This window comes from Phaethon lepturus, unplaced genomic scaffold, assembly GCF_000687285.1.
Source record: "Phaethon lepturus isolate BGI_N335 unplaced genomic scaffold, ASM68728v1 scaffold17741, whole genome shotgun sequence".
In the NCBI taxonomy this organism is placed as follows: Eukaryota; Metazoa; Chordata; class Aves; order Phaethontiformes; family Phaethontidae; genus Phaethon; species Phaethon lepturus.
Window position 1 is genome coordinate 1 of NW_010517182.1, and position 15,750 is coordinate 15,750.

Genomic DNA, 15,750 nt, shown 5'->3' on the forward strand with positions numbered 1-15,750 from the left:
ATGAGCCGATTAAAGTAAGGGAAGGGGGTTGTTCTTGTGAAAATGAATCTATGTGCCTGTGTAGACAATTAAGGAGTTTGGATTTGCATGTCAGTGTGATTAAATGGCTTGTGAGTTTGCTTGTTTCAGGTGTGTGTGTTTGTATCTGATTGTGTGCATGGAAATTGTGGGCACATTCATATAAATTAACAGAGGTGTTGATGTACCTTAGAGTACGTGCATGTAAATGTGCGCATGTGTATGCATGTAAGTAAGTGTGTGGTGTGTAAGCTTTCCTGTTATGAAAAAGCTAAACAGATGCTGTGCTTTAAAAATTAATAGCTTTGAACTGTTTCAAGTGTCAGAAGAAACAGGATAAATATAACCCTTTAGGAGCCTAACCTTACAGACTGAAAGAGCAGAATTTCCCCTTTGTGCTGTGTTTGCTGCTTCCCTCCTTCCCCAAGCACAGGATTTGGTAAAACACTTGCCTCTCCCTTCCTGCGCTATAGACACCACACACATGCACACCTTTCCGTGGCACGTGGAAGGGCGGGTAGGAGTTTGAAGTGCTAGGGTGCTTGTTTAGCTGTTGCTTTTAAAGCTGAGCCCATGAGTTACTCCCACTAGGATGCTTCAAGTAACTCATCCCATACAGTCAGATCTCTTTGGTTTCTGGCCCTTCTTTTACAGCAGTTGGCAACTCTGGTCATTTTGCATCCTCACTTTCGATAATATTTTGGACTGCTTTGCTTCAAAGGTGTGTATTTGCCAGCAAGGTCTTTTATCTTCCTCTTCTCTCTGCCTGGCCTGCGCTCCACAGTTCTACAGCTCTGCACAGCCCTTTGCTCTCTCTTCCCGATCTCATTAGTGGAATAGGGGGCAAGCTTTCCACAGAGCAGTTTCTTTCCTTTAAAGCTGCTGGTGGTGCTGCTGACATAAAGCCCTGGACTAGCAGGACCAGTTGGTTCAATGTGTTGCTAAGCTGCATGTACCTGGTTAATGCCATAGTGACTCAGGCTGCTGCCTATGCCCTGTGCTAGCCTCACAGTTGCCCGGGCGTTAAGCAGGAATCGCTTCCTCTACTTTCAGTTCCACACCTTTGTTTGTGCAGCCAGCCTTGCTGTTTGCCTTGTGGTTTGTTTCTTCTCCACTGCTGAGGTTTGTTCCAGTTTCTCAATCACCTGTTCTGACGTGATCCTGATTTCCTGCAGTATTTCTTCTCCTTCCCCAGGGAAAGGCATGTCTGCTCCTGGCATCTGTCCCCATCTCTCTTCCTAAATGCTGAGGCAACGAAGTCATTTAATTTTTTAGCAATGTCTATCTTTTCTGTCAATTAAGTCCCCTTCCCATCTCCTAGAGGCCCTGCTGTCTCCACAGTTGACCTCCTCTTCCTTACTGTGCTTCAGAAATGCCTTACTTAATACTGCTCTTCATCCCAACTTTTTCTGTCCTGTAGCTTAGTGTTACCACACCCTCTGATGATCCATAATTTTCCCTGCTCCTGCCCCATTCCTTAATTGCCTCAGGACACCCTCAGTCCTCTCATTTTTTCTTTTTACGCATTGCCCTTCCTTGTTTCTTTCCCATGGCCTTTATCATGTGCACTCCTGCTGTGTTTAGCACTAAGTGATGTGAGGAACCTTTGAGGAACCTTTGAGCAGATGGTACTTTATCTTTGAATGTTTCCCCTCTGAGTCCCCTTCTCTCCACTGCTTTTCCCTTTCAAGCTCTTCAGCTCTTCCAGGGTCCTCTAGAATATACATCAGAGAGTTCATTGCGCTGATTAGTCCGTTACTGGATCGTCCCCTTTTGCCAGTTACTGATGTGTCTATCTGTCAATACATTCTACGTACTGTCTGTTTGTATGTAGATACTATATGGCCTTTCTGGGTTTTTTTCCACCCTGCATGTCAGGAGTTTCCAAATTTGCTGTGTGGAATGCTCAGTGGTGGCCTGCAGAAAGGGATTAGGTGCATGTTGTTGTCTATTGCTTCTTGTGTTCTACTTTTAATTGCACTCAAAGGCAGGCTGAAAGCCCTGTTGTTTTGCATTGCGCTGTTTTTTGTTGTGAGCAAATGCTGTATCCATATGGAAGATAACGATTAGCAGGGCTGTTGCACATGGCAGAAGGTGTGCATACAGGGTCTAGATGGTCTGCCTGTAATGCTTCGTTCTGTTCTTGTTGATCCATCTTGCCTATCTTTCCATTGATCTGTCCATCTTATTGAAAGTTCCTATATAATCTTGCCATGATCATCTTCTATCTGTGTGGTTTACCATTAAATCCAATGGTTTGCAATCTCCTCTGTAGTGTGACACCATACTGTGATTAAAAGTCTTGAGACATAACTCGTACAAACAAAAGAATGCCTGAGCTTTTCGGAGGGCATATACCTAAAATTTAGAATCCGTATTTGACCGATGTTTATTTGTCGTCTTCTAGCATGGGAGATTTCTGAAACTTCTTGCTGTGGTACCTAAACTCACACATGAGAATTTTAGAATTGTATGATATTTAATTCAAGGAACCCGCCTTTCTTACTCTTCACCAAGTAAGCAACTTAGATAATGGAGATGAATTTCAAAGAGAAAGACAGACAGATTAGGGGTGTGCAAGACCCGAATGATCCTGCTCAAGAAGCATCTTTAAATAGTGACAAACATGAAGAGGAAGGTGGGAGGGTCACCATCCTTGGAGGGGATAAAGGAGATGGGGTTTAATGCCATAAACGTGTGGGATGAATACCTTGCTTATAGGCACTACTGTCAGGACACTGTTTCATTCTCTCTCCCTTTCTTTCTTCTGTCCTCCTCTCATATTTGCAGGTTCTCTGGCAGTCAGCACTGTGGACATATACACTGTGCATACCAGTATCGAGAACATTACCACTGCCTTGACCCAGAGTGCAACTACCAGGTAAAAGAATGGTAAAAAGTTACTAGCACAGCTTCCTGAATGTTAAAGGTTACAACCTAGGGGAGGTGTGTGTCCTCCTGTGCTTTCCTCCACCATGCAAACACATGCCTCTTCACTTTTCTGCTCTGAAAGAGGGCAAGATATATTTTGAACTTACTAGAATCCTATTTTGTTCCCATTTAACCCATAATCTAACACCATTTAACCAAACCCAGACCACTATAGCGAAGAGCTGAATATATATCAGCTGAAGTCAATGGGAACTACTCCAGATTTACATCAGTGAAACCAAGAGAATAAATTCTGTGGTACTGAAACTAGGGATTGCTGATCTGTTAGTCTGTCTCTCTCCCTCCTGCTGCCCGAGTGACATTGTAGCAGCAGTATCTGCAACAAAACACCCAATAAGACCAGCAGCACTCTGGGATTTGTGGGGAAAGCGTGGAGGCAGGAGCATGTGTGGTGCTGTAATTACTGGGAGAATTGCCAGGGTAGCGACGTCAAGCCAGCCGAGTCACGTGCTGTGTTTGTTTACCCTCTCCCCAGGTCTGTGAGTTTGACACTGCCATTTCTGTGGTCAGGCTGCATGTGTGTAAGTGGGAATCCCAGAGTTTGCCTCCACTGTACGAGAGACAACTTCAGCTCTACCCCAGGAGACCTTTGGGTCTCAAAGGAATGAGTCTGACCACAGTGTAGGAAGTTGATGTGGCTCTGCTGAGCTTGACTGTGGGTTTCTATTGATCAAAGGAGAGTTTGTCTCTGGGATGCATATAGTGGTCTTCCTAGCTCAGCATTTAGTAACTGAGATGAGTCTGTCCCAACTGTGACAGAGATACCTCTGCACCAGAAAGAGAGAAACACAAATGATGGAAAGACAGAAAACTTATTATTATGATTGGCCTCATGATTATTTCCTAAGGAGTCTGGGAGCTGCTTGCAAAGGAGCTGTCTGGTCTCGCAGGGAATAAGGATTTAGGCTGCTTTTTAAAATGCAAATTATTTTATGGCTGAGATATATTTTAGAATAAGTAACACTCTGTAATAAGTGGGCACAAATTAACGATGATTGGCAATAGCAATCCTATATGTACGCCCTGGGAAATCATACCTCCAGCCTCCAAGGGATTCCTATTGAAATCTATATCCATATATTCCCATGCCAATACCAACAAGATCGATCAGGATTGATATTATAGGAAGAAAGAGTGGAAGTGATAATCATTTGTTTCCTACAAGGGAGACTAGAAAAGTTGTTAAACATTAGAATACAGGCCTTTTCAATTACTCCTCAAAATAAATGGATATTGATTTCTTTTTGAAAAAAAATCAAGATTTACTTTCCCACCTTCACTGTTAAATATTGATGTCTGTGGGAAATAGAAATTAAAAGCTTCATTTTAAAGGCACTTAGCCTGCTCTGACAGTGGGGTACCCCTTCATTAGTTCAAGGTGGAGGATGAAAAGAATATTCTGGTCATACAGATTTAGCTCTAAGCTCTACTACCATCTTTTTCTGTGACTGGAAGAAAGTTCTGTGTCCCTGTTCTCCTAATAAAGCCATCCTACCTTGTAGGGGGAGGAAGAAGACTTACAATGGGAAGATACTATAAAAGAGCAGTCTTTTTCCCAATTTGTAGTCTGACATGAATGTGGCAGCCAGTGTCTTGCTAACCACTACAGTGAGTGATCTGGAAGCTTGGATACTCTCTTGTAGGCTGTTTAGTTCACTGTTTTTTTTTCTAACTATAGCAGTTCTTGAGATAGTAGCAGCTAAAATTATATTAGAAGAATTGCAGTCTTAAAGCTGCAGGGAGTGTGTTCTGGACATCACCGTGGTGTCATGTTTGCTCTGCAACTTTTCATGTGTATATACTTTCCCTTTACCAAGAAGATCCATGCACACAATTCTTTAATCTGACTCTCTTGGAGTGGTTACCGCTGTGCTTTAAACTCCTGGTACCATAAGTTTGTTAACAACAACAAAAAACAAATACCCTGCCCCCAGGATTACTCACCCACTCCCATCACGTGTGTCTCACTGTCTGTCTCTGTATCTCTCCAGAGATTCACTAGTAAACAGGATGTGATTCGGCATTACAACATGCACAAGAAACGTGATAATTCTCTCCAGCACGGCTTCATGCGCTTCAGCCCCTTGGATGACTGTAGCGTGTACTATCATGGCTGCCACCTGAATGGGAAAAGCACACACTACCACTGCATGCAGGTAACACCTGGACTGGGGAATAGGTGGTAGCACACAAGGCAAATGAAGAGCCATTTGTTTGAGCTGTGTCCTTTTTGGGGTGGACTGAAAGGATTCTTGAGTTCAGGCAGCCCAACACTTGCTTGTTAGAGAGCAAGGGGCTGTCCTGAGGCAAAGGGGTGACATTCATAGCCTCTTGCTCACTCCTGGTTCAGGCATCTCTTTGAAGAGTCTGCACCCTGTCCTCACTGCAGTTGCCCTGCCAAGTGTTGGGAAGGGTGAAGAGAAGCACCGTTCTCTGTGTTTAGAAGCCTTGTGCATGCAGTGAGGCAAAGCAGGTCTCAAGGTTTTCTCACAGTCTTGGACCTCACTTGTTCAAACAAGTCCCATTCTCTGAGATTCAGGGACCTCTGTGCGATGCCACTGCACTGCCTCTACCCAAATCTCATCTGTCACTCCCTTAAAATCAGCCTTTTCTACGACACATCTGCCCTTTAACACTGGGTTAATTTCCTCCATAATCAATTTCTAAAGTAATTAAACTTCAGTGCCACATATCTAGACTTAATACCTCTGGTTCTGCATCTCCTTCACCAGTGGTACTGGAGTTTACTTGTCAGTGGTCTGGGAGCTTTGTTTCAAGAGCCAGCCAGGCTTCAGCAGCAGCGTAACCAGAGTCGGAGTTATTGCATAGATGTAACTGTGGTGCCTTTACTGTTTTTAGACACGGACACACCAGATTGTTTGTGTTTTACCCTGATCATTCTTCAGATTAGAGGGTTTGACTTGTACTTGTTTCATTAGAATTGTGGCCTAAACCATTGCCATGAGAATGTGCTGTAGTTACAAAGAGAATAATCAGGCAACCCTTGGTGAAAGCTTTTCTGTACTGAAAACTCAGGTCTCACGTCCTGCCCTATCCCAACAGTTTAAGACGCCAGTTAAAGTCACAAGGCCTTAATCACATGCTTAAATGCTTTGCCGGGATAGACTTCAGCATATGTTTAACTTGAAGTCAGGTAAGCTTTCTGAAGTCAATGGGGCTTAAGCACATACTTAAATGTTAGGCATGCACTCAAGTACTGTCCTGAGTAGGGGTTGGTTTAAGCATGTGCTTACAACCTTTGATAAATTGGAAACTTCATGTGACTTTCTCTTGAGGACATTTTCTGTTTGCTTCCATAACATGGATTGTTTCATTTCTTCAATTGACCAGGATGGGATTTGTTTAATTTTTTTTTTTTTCTTTTGAGTACGAGTGTTTCACAGCTTTAAGTCACTCCAAGTTAGAATAGAGACCATCATTTACACAACTATATATGGGTAATTCCATCGTGTGCCCACTGCGTTCCAGTAAAATAATGACCATGTAAGCAGTGTCTTACAGGAAAGGTGTCTGAATATAAACTCCCGATTAAAGAAAATACTGCTTAAATGGCAGAATTTTTGCCATCCATCTAAAGGGTTTTTTTCTTTATGTCCATAATTGGTGTGGATAAAATTCAGTTAGTTGTTTATATAAACTGACATTTTTTTAGGCTTTAGCACCAAGAGCTGCATTGCAAATTATTCCTAAGGAGGTTTTTGTTTAATTCTTTTTTTTTAATGCCGCACAGGGTCTGTCTTTTTTCAAGGTGTCAGTGTGGGGAGAGAGAGAGGCTCTTTTATATTGGAAATAGCTGGAGATCTTTTTTTTTTTTTTTTTCTGGGTATTTGTCATGGGTTTTGTTATTGCCTGTTTGAATCAACCTGGGCTGAACTGAGAGGTGGTGTTTTCGTTCTCTTCACTTCTGAGATGGTGCAGGCATTGGCACATGTTGTGCTAGAGAAGAAAAGGGAAAAAAAAAAATCCTCCCTCAGCAGGGCTGAGGACGTTTTCAGATTCCAGTGTTTTTTTACTCAATATGGCAAAGTTGCCCGCTTTACCCAGAGGAAGGCAGGTTTTCAGCATTCCATCCTCGTCACACCATTCCCATTTGCTGCACAAGTTTAAAATTATTGAAGTGGTAGTCTTGAGCAGTGACAGGGAAAAAAAGTCACCAGTTTGCTAAGATCAGCTGTACATAGGGTTTATGCCTTGCTAGAATGAAACCTGTATATTACAAGCTCAAAACACTGGCCTCACATTGCACCACCCTGCCTTACCTCACAGCTCTAAAGAGGTAAATAACTCATTCACACTCAGTTTTGTATTTCCCAAATAGATGAAAGTCCTACTTTGTTCCATGTCGCTCCAAGATAACAAAAAGTAACAGCATCTGTCAGTGTTCTTTTCTCCTTAAGAGCAAGAACCCCTATTACTGCCTCCCTAAGCAGGCACGATTATCTGTAGCTGGTCTTCTATCCCTTTGCATCTTCCCCTTTTTTTCTTACTGTTTCATGCCCAGAGAGTTGTGGTTTGTTTTTTTTCCCCCCAACTGCTCTATCAGTCTTTAGATTGGGAATTAAAGTGATGACTTAATACTCCTAGAAAAAGTGCACAAATGGAACTATTAAATGTGTGTGTGCTGGTCATATGTTTATTATTGCTGGTAATGATGGTAGGCTGTTAAAACACTGTGCTGATGACTCCCTGTTTTGGCCTGGGGTAGGTTGGTTGTAACAAGGTCTATACAAGCACCTCTGATGTGATGACCCATGAGAACTTTCACAAAAAGAACACGCAGCTCATCAATGACGGGTTTCAGCGGTTCCGTGCCACGGAGGACTGCGGCACTGTGGAATGCCAGTTCTATGGGCAGAAAACCACTCACTTTCACTGCAGGTGAGACAGCAGGGAAGGGGAAGAATCCTGCCTCAAAGTTGCGTGATCTGTTTGCCTCCTTCTGCCAAGTCATATATTGAGGAGTATACACAGGGACTTGATTTTCCCTGCTGTGATCTTCTCTTGAGAGAACTCATGCTTCAGGGCAGATGTGATTTCCAGGGTTTTGCCACAGGCCACTCTGAAGGCAGGAGTGTGATCTGAGGAAAGGGTACCCACTAGAAAATACATCCTAGAGGAATTTGGGAAGAAATCACAGTGCTCTTCAGAGTTTGACTGAAGTAGGCCATTAATATACTGCTAATGGTGCTTCCATGCTAGTGTTCTCTCCAGCCAACAGTCAGCCAGCTCATCCCTTTCAGGGCCAGACTCTGCCTTCTGTACACAAATGCTCTTCTATTGATTTCTCATGTTCTCAGGAAGAGTAGGAAAGCATGGTTTGTACCTTAATCCCCGTTAGCTGCTGTTTCAATTGGAACTTTTAGTGGTGGGTGCCTGCATCCCCATGTTATTGTGGCTGTTCCTCAGAGTGGAGTGAACTTCCCAGCTCTTTCACATGGCAGCATTTTTGCTTGCCTTGCTGTCACAGATTAATCCACATAACCCTTTGCAACCAGGGCCATTGTCTCATACTGGCCCAGGTCCTTATCCCAGAGGGAGGCAGGTGACAGCAGTTGCATTGTGCTCCTAGCCCACACAGCCAACCACCCTCTCCTCCTCGATGCCCTTGCAGGCGACCTGGGTGTGCATTCACCTTCAAGAACAAGTGTGACATTGAGAAGCACAAGAGCTACCACATCAAAGATGATGCCTATGCCAAGGATGGCTTCAAGAAGTTCTACAAGTATGAGGAGTGCAAGTATGAGGGCTGTGTGTACAGCAAGGCCACCAACCACTTCCACTGCATAAGGGCAGGCTGTGGCTTCACCTTCACCTCCACCAGCCAGATGACCTCCCATAAACGCAAACATGAGCGTCGGCACATCCGGAGCTCAGGAGTGCTGGGCCTGCCTGCCTCTCTCCTGGGGTCCAAGGATAACGAGCAAGAGGAGTCCAGTAATGATGATCTTATTGACTTCTCCGCTATGAGCTCGAAGAACTCCAGCCTGAGTGCCTCCCCCACCAGTCAACAGTCTTCCGTTTCTCTCATAGTCCCAGCTGCACCCTCCTCTGCTGCTGAACTTGCTTCCTCACAGGCCAGCAAGTCTGCCAACAGCATGACACCAGCCACCAAGATCTCTGGCCTGCTCTCCCAGGCTCTTCCCAGCAATATACCCTTGGCCTTGGCACTCTCCAACTCAGCACTTCCTGGAACAGCTGGATCCTTCTTCCCCATCATCCCCAGTCGGGTCTCTACACCACTTCCTGCCAGCTCAGCTAATCTGATGACTGCTGGTTCTTCTGGCACCAATCCAACATCATCTGCTCCTACGGATTCCTCATCCCAGGCCATTTCAGGGTCTGGTGAGCCAACAGCTACTTCTTCTCCAGCTCCAGCGGCATCTATAATGGAAAGGATCTCTGCTAGCAAGGGATTAATCTCGCCTATGATGGCCCGGCTGGCAGCAGCTGCACTCAAGCCCTCTGTGGCACTTGAAGCAGGTGAGTTACCCTCATCAGTTATGCTAGTTAGTGGTGGGAGGAAGAGCAGTGCCTGATGACCTGGAGTGAATGGGAAGCCACCCAGTTGTGCATGGGACTGGAGGTGGGGAAGAGGTAGTGAAGGAACATAAATGGGAGAATAAATTTATTCGTGTCCGGTTAACCCTTGAAGAGGGCAGTCTTGGCATGGTTTCCTCTGGAGCCTGGCTACACCCATGTGGCCAGAAGAGAGGTGGGAAACACAAGCTTTGCCCACAAATGGAGTAGGCTTTTGCCAGATCTGAAGGAAGAGTGTTGCCATGTGTATTATTGCTTGGTTTGTTGTAGGCTGAAAAGAGAGAGGCACTGTACTTTACATTTCAATAGAAATTTCAAAAGAAAAAGCTTGGCCAATACTTGCAGGCCTTAGAGCAGTCTAAGCCCTGTTGTGTGGGCTGTACCCAGTTTTAGCTGGGCCTAGTGGTGTTGATCCTGTAGCTCATTGCCAGTTGTTTTTCTGATCTGGGGGTTGGTTCTGTGCTCCAGCTGTGTTGTCCCAGCTGTGGGTAGTGTTGGTACAGTCCACAAACTGGACCTTTCTCCTGTTCAGTTCTTGAAAGCTGTGTTTCTCTGTCACTGAAGCTCCCTGAGCTGCAAGGGGCAGCGGCACCGTGAGAGAGGTAAAAGATGGGAATGAGAAGTCCCCTGGGGCAGCCTGGAACTCTTCCTGCTGCCACCGAGACAGGTAGTTGCCTGTGCCCAGCCCTGCCCGCAGAGACGTGGGCCGCCCTCAAGGGCAGAGGGTGCCTTCACAATCTCTTGCTGCACGTGGTCAGCTCATGGTGGGCAGTGTGGGGTCTTGGAAGGGGAGTCTTTGCCTGGCAGCACACCATTGGCATTGGGCTGCCCAACAGCCTCCTTCCCCAGGGCATGGAACAGCCAGAGCAGGCTGCTGGCCCATGGGTATGAGTGCTGCTGATGTTCCCTTCTACCCCAGAGCAAACGAGGGAGTAGGACAAAGTGATCTGATTAAAGAGGGAGGGGAACTTTCACATACTTTTAAAATTATTATTTGAAAAATTGTTTCCTAAAGCAGAGAAAGGTCATTGAGGGAACTATTTTCCTTTATTTTTTAATAAAATGCCACTTGCTGTCTGAGAAGCAGCTCGCCGTCAGCTGTACTGCCGGAGGGTAAATTAATATTTTAGTCACTTGGGGATTGTGGAAAAAAGCTCTGCAGACATGTTCCTGTCAGCAACTTTTTTCCCTCCTTTTTTCTTTGCTGTTCTTCCTAATTTTTTCTTTAATTTGTTCTTTCATTTTCCCCCCTTTCCTTGTTCTTCCCTTCCTTTAATTTTTCTTTCATGGGCTCAGCACTAAACCTCCTCCCAAAAAAGAAGAATTGCCCCTTTTTGTGGGGACAACATGATGGCGGTGGCAAGAGGTCGCGCAGTTTGAACCAATCCCATTGGCTGTCACCTTTGATAGCCCTGACAGGGCAGATGCTCCTGCTGGGCACGCGCAGTGGTGGGACATCGCTGTCGCTACGGCAACGCTGGGATTGGGGACGAGAAAGGGGGCTTGACTAGCAGTCGAAAGCTGCCACATTGCCTCAGCATTAACAGAGTCTTTAATAAACGCTTAAGAGGCAGCCCCGCAAATTAGTTATGACAGTTTGTGCAGAGAATCAGGTCTCCCCCACGCTCCTTCCGCCCTTCTCCTTTAAAGGGCCCATAGCCTGGACAACTTTGACATAATTTTGCAATAATTATCACTTGAAGAATTTCCACGCTGGAGTGGACGTCAGAACCCATCATGTCAGCTTGGCAATAAATGCTGACCAGCAATCCCAGCACTTCCCTCCCCCCACACTTTGCTTTTTCCATTTATGCACCGGTGCTAGTGATTTAACTTACTTATTTGCCACTCTAACCTCATTTTAGACCTATGTTTTAAATTTAATTTTGCATTTAATTTTGGTGTCTTTTCTCAAGCAGGGAATGGACAACCAGCAGCTCCTGGACGGTTCAATCCAGTTCAGGTGAAGCAGGAACCTGTGGAGGCCATGGGATCATCATCTGCCACCAGTCAGGACTCCTTGCAGGAGCACAGCTTGGACCTGAGTGTCAAGGATCATGGGTGAGAGAAGTGCGCGGGCAGGCACACTTAGCTCTTTTCCAGCATCAAGCTCTGAGAAGCTTCCGCACCTGTAATATGAGAGGACACAACATGTCGATGAAAGGCAACTTCATGTCCGAGTTGGACGCCCCCAAACTAGAGGCAGGGAGGCTCTCTCTACTGCCCCTCAAGTGTATGTTCTCCAGGTGTTTTTTTAGGCTCACAAGCACCTACTGACTCTTTGACAAGAGCCCCACCTCTTGTGCTGCCCTCTGAGCTGCTAGCAAAGCTCCTACTTTCACTTAGATATTCCTGCCATTGTCATCAAGAGCTGATCGAAGGCTGCTCCAATGCCACACTTGAGCACGCTTTTAGCAGGAGCATTTGCACTGATGTAATAGGGCATTGAATCAGGTCTGAGAGAGGCACCTTCCAGAGAAATTGGACACACAAAACAAGTGGGTGTCAGGCTAACTCTGGCCTGGGTCTGGCATGTGCTAATCTATGGTTATGACAATGAATCTTTGCACTTGTGCAGATGTGAATGCACATACCTCAAATTGGCGTGTGTTCCATTTGTCCAGCATCTCTACTGAGAATAGGAGTGTTTGGGGGTTGTCCTGTGTGGAAAAACTGCAGAGGAACTGGTACTGGGGATAAGTGAGCCCACTCCACTTTGACCTTTGTATACATTTCTTTCCATACTTGGTTTAAACAAGCCTCAGTTTGGGACTCCAGCACTTGGTGGTCAACTAGAACTATTACTGCTGCATATGAAATAGTAAGGTTGCTTTTCAGCATGCTTAGCTGTGGCCATAAGGATTGCTCCCTTGCCTTCTCTGCTGCCGAGAGGGCCTGTGTCCCTGGCAGTAAGAGTCTCGGTCAACCCCCCTGGTTCTGTGGCTTATTTTTGAAAGTTCTGATGGAACGGAGGAGTAGAACATGAGGTGGGTTGTGAGTCAGCTAATAAAAAAGTGTGATGGTGGGGACACTGAGAAAGAGGTCTGGACTGTTTAATAGCTGGAAGAACTATATTCTGCAGACCTGGGACCCTCTTTCTCTCTATCTTGGTTATCACAAGTAAAAGAGTTTGGCTTGCCCAGGGGAGGGTGGGCATCATTCTCTTCCTCCGGATGTAGCAGGTGAGGAGTGAGGCAGCTTGAAGGGAGAAGGATTAATCTCAGTGCTCACAGTCCCTGTGCACATCTTAACTAAACCCTGTTGGTTTGTGTGTTCCAGTAATGAATCAAATGGCCACACAGTCTCGGCAAATTCATCTCTTTTATCCTCGCTTATGAATAAGGTAAGAGCCATCCATCAAACGCCTTTCATTCCCCCCACCAAGAGAAATTAAAGCTGCGATGGCGGGGAGGGGGGGAAGAGATGCGTTTGTTTTTTAATGTTTTGCCTCTAATAAGATGAGTTTGTACCATTTAAATTTTGAGACCATTTTTCATCGGGTATAATTTCAGAGCCACTGCTTACGAATTAATTTAATGAACTGGCTGAAGAAATATATTGCAGCCTCTGACACCTTTTTTTTTTTTTTCCCCATCCTTTCTAGACAGAGGAGGGCTCTGAAAGATTCCCCCCCCCGCCCCTTCCTTCCCATTTTTATTTCCAGAACCTGGCAACTTCTCTCTCGCTCTCTTTTTATAGTTACTCATTTTGTTTATTTACTTAAAAACATTTTCTTTCATTGTGGGAGGGGGAGGAGAATAATTTGTTTTTATGAAAGCGAAGGAGAAAAAAAAAATTAAAAGTTTTGAGCCAAAATCATCAATTTCTGTCTTTCTGGTGTGAGTAATGGTGTCCAACAGAGCCCCCTTTACCATATTCGAGAATATTTATTTTAGATAATGCACGGTTTCTTTTTCCTTACTTTTTCCTTAAATTATACATCATCTCAAATATATATTTCCCTTTCACATGATAAATTCTACTGTACCAAGATTAATTTTGCTGTTGTATACAACTGCAGTAGAGATCAGGGCAGCCTTTGAGCCATGCTTTAATGTTCTACTGTGTGATAGGTTTTACAGGCATAACTATTGCCATCCCCGTGGCTCTGGGCGTTACATGCATCAAGGCCATATAGCCCTCAAGAGAGGGCAAAGTGACTTTGCCTGGGATTCTCTTGCCTCCTTTCTCTCTTTTTTAATCACTCTTTTTTTCCCTGTATTGTTTAATTTCTGTGTTTATCCTTACGCCACTTTTCTCCTCCATTGGGTGGCTGTTACACTGGGTTTTTGATGTTCCCTTTTAAACTTAATTTCTTATTTGTTCCTGTGTATTGTCCCTTTAGCAATTCCAAATATGCAGCTCTTTCTCTAGTGAGTAAATGTATTTAGTAAGTCTGCTGTCTGGGGTCCTGAGTCATTCTGAAGGCCCCAGTTCAGAGAAATTCCATTTCAATAGATACTTCACTTGAAAATCTCCAGGAGAATGGGAGATTTAAGCATATGCTTAGAAATAAGCATTTGTGTGCAGCTCTGCGTAAGATTCTTTATGTTGTGCAAAATAAGTGTAGCACAGGTACAAAATAAGAATTCTTCAGGTTTGTTCTTTTTTAACGAAGGAATGGGATTAACTGTTGACATAAACTAGCAAAGAACAGAGCCCACTGATTTGAAGGAGCCTATTCCAAGACGAAGGATTGCAGAATCAAGCTCAGTGTGCTCAGGAATACATCATGCTTGCTTCTTCCTCTTGCTGCACACAATTTCTGTTCCTGGAGGAATCCTTCATTATTTGTGTAGGAAAAAGAACTCTTTACAGAAATTGAATGCCCAACAAACACCAATGGAAAAAGACAACCTGAATTTCTGACTCCAGCCATGAAGAGTTCCAGTCTCCCCATAGCAGCAGCAGCTTTACCTTCAGGGGGCATTAAGAGAGCCTCAAATAGCCAGGGTTCCTGTAGTGTATTGCAGTTTATTTAGGGGGGCTGTCAGGTTTAATTAACTGATATTTATAAAGGGCTTTGAGATCCTCAAGTGGGTGGAGTTTATAATGCAAGTATTGGGCCCAATCCTGCATTTTACTCATGCTGTGAGTTTCCCTGTTTTTACTGGAGGTAATTGAGAGCACAACAAAGCAAGAAAGGGTCTGGGAAATTGTGCATTTATTATGAAAGAAAATTTTCTCTCCAAGCACTCTTGAGTAACTTATTTTTTTTTCTGTCCTACACTTCGTAAGCCTGTAGTTCTAAACCTTCTCTGTGTAGAATCTAATGGAGGCCTTTCACACAAGGCACATCGTGAGTCCCAAGTCCTGCTTTATGGAGGATATGTCCATTTAGCACAGAAAGTGACATAATTTCTCTATTGAAGTTAGTAAGAATTTTCCAGGAACTTAAATGGAGCTAGAATTTTTCCCCAGCTGAATGAGATTTCCCCCCGCCACCCCCAAACATACCCGATAGTCACTTCAAAGGACACATCCTCATGGCTGGGATGATTCTAAATGAACTAGAGCTTACCTGTTCTTATCACTAGCTCTGTACTAAGAGACCAGCATTTTGTATTAATATTGAAGCCTGCCCACCTTTTACATACTCAAGTAAGATATGTCTCTCTTCACCTCAGTTTCCCCGTGTTTAAAATAGACATGCTTCATTACTTTACACAAAAGCCATGAATATTAGATGGGCACCCAAGTACTTTGTGATAATTGGGTGGAGGATGCAGAAGAGTGTTACCAAGTTTTGCTGATGCAGTTGAGGCAGCCTGTGCAGACTTCTTGTTTTCTCTATTAATCTTTGAAGATACAGGTTTCTGTGAGACAGTCCTGAGGGTATCCAGACGTGGCAGGTCCATGGCTGTGTGCTGGGCTTGATGCAGTGTCTATGTTCTTGTTCCAGATGTCCAAGACCAGTGCCAGCCTTGGCAACCTGCGGAACATTAAGACAGAAGGAGATGGCAGCCAGGCTGGGGCTGGAGAGCCAACACAGTACCTGGGCAAGGCAGTGAAGGCACTTGTCCAGGAGAAGCTCTCTGAGCCATGGAAGATGTACCTGCGCCGGTAAGGAGAGCACAGAACTGGGAATAGAGGAAAAAAAAAACTACTTCTTTTGCAAAGTGTCTGGCTCGTTAGTTCACACTTGAATGCAGAGTTCCTTTGAATTTAAAGGCCTAATTCTGTGATACGCTGATCACCTTCCGGAGTGCTTTTAGTCCTCAG

The 15,750-nt window shown here is 44.6% G+C and overlaps 1 protein-coding gene across 1 annotated transcript in view; it reads left to right on the forward strand.

The window, feature by feature from the left end:
• Positions 1 to 2,644: 2,644 nt before the first annotated feature.
• Positions 2,645 to 15,750, forward strand: part of CASZ1 (castor zinc finger 1) — a 32,320-nt gene continuing 19,214 nt past the window's right edge. Inside the window, exons 1-7 of the mRNA XM_010296313.1 lie at positions 2,645 to 2,899; positions 4,962 to 5,126; positions 7,697 to 7,869; positions 8,603 to 9,471; positions 11,445 to 11,589; positions 12,808 to 12,871; positions 15,431 to 15,591. Coding sequence (XP_010294615.1) covers positions 2,645 to 2,899; positions 4,962 to 5,126; positions 7,697 to 7,869; positions 8,603 to 9,471; positions 11,445 to 11,589; positions 12,808 to 12,871; positions 15,431 to 15,591 — 1,832 coding nt within the window. The remainder of the gene's footprint in view (positions 2,900 to 4,961; positions 5,127 to 7,696; positions 7,870 to 8,602; positions 9,472 to 11,444; positions 11,590 to 12,807; positions 12,872 to 15,430; positions 15,592 to 15,750) is intronic.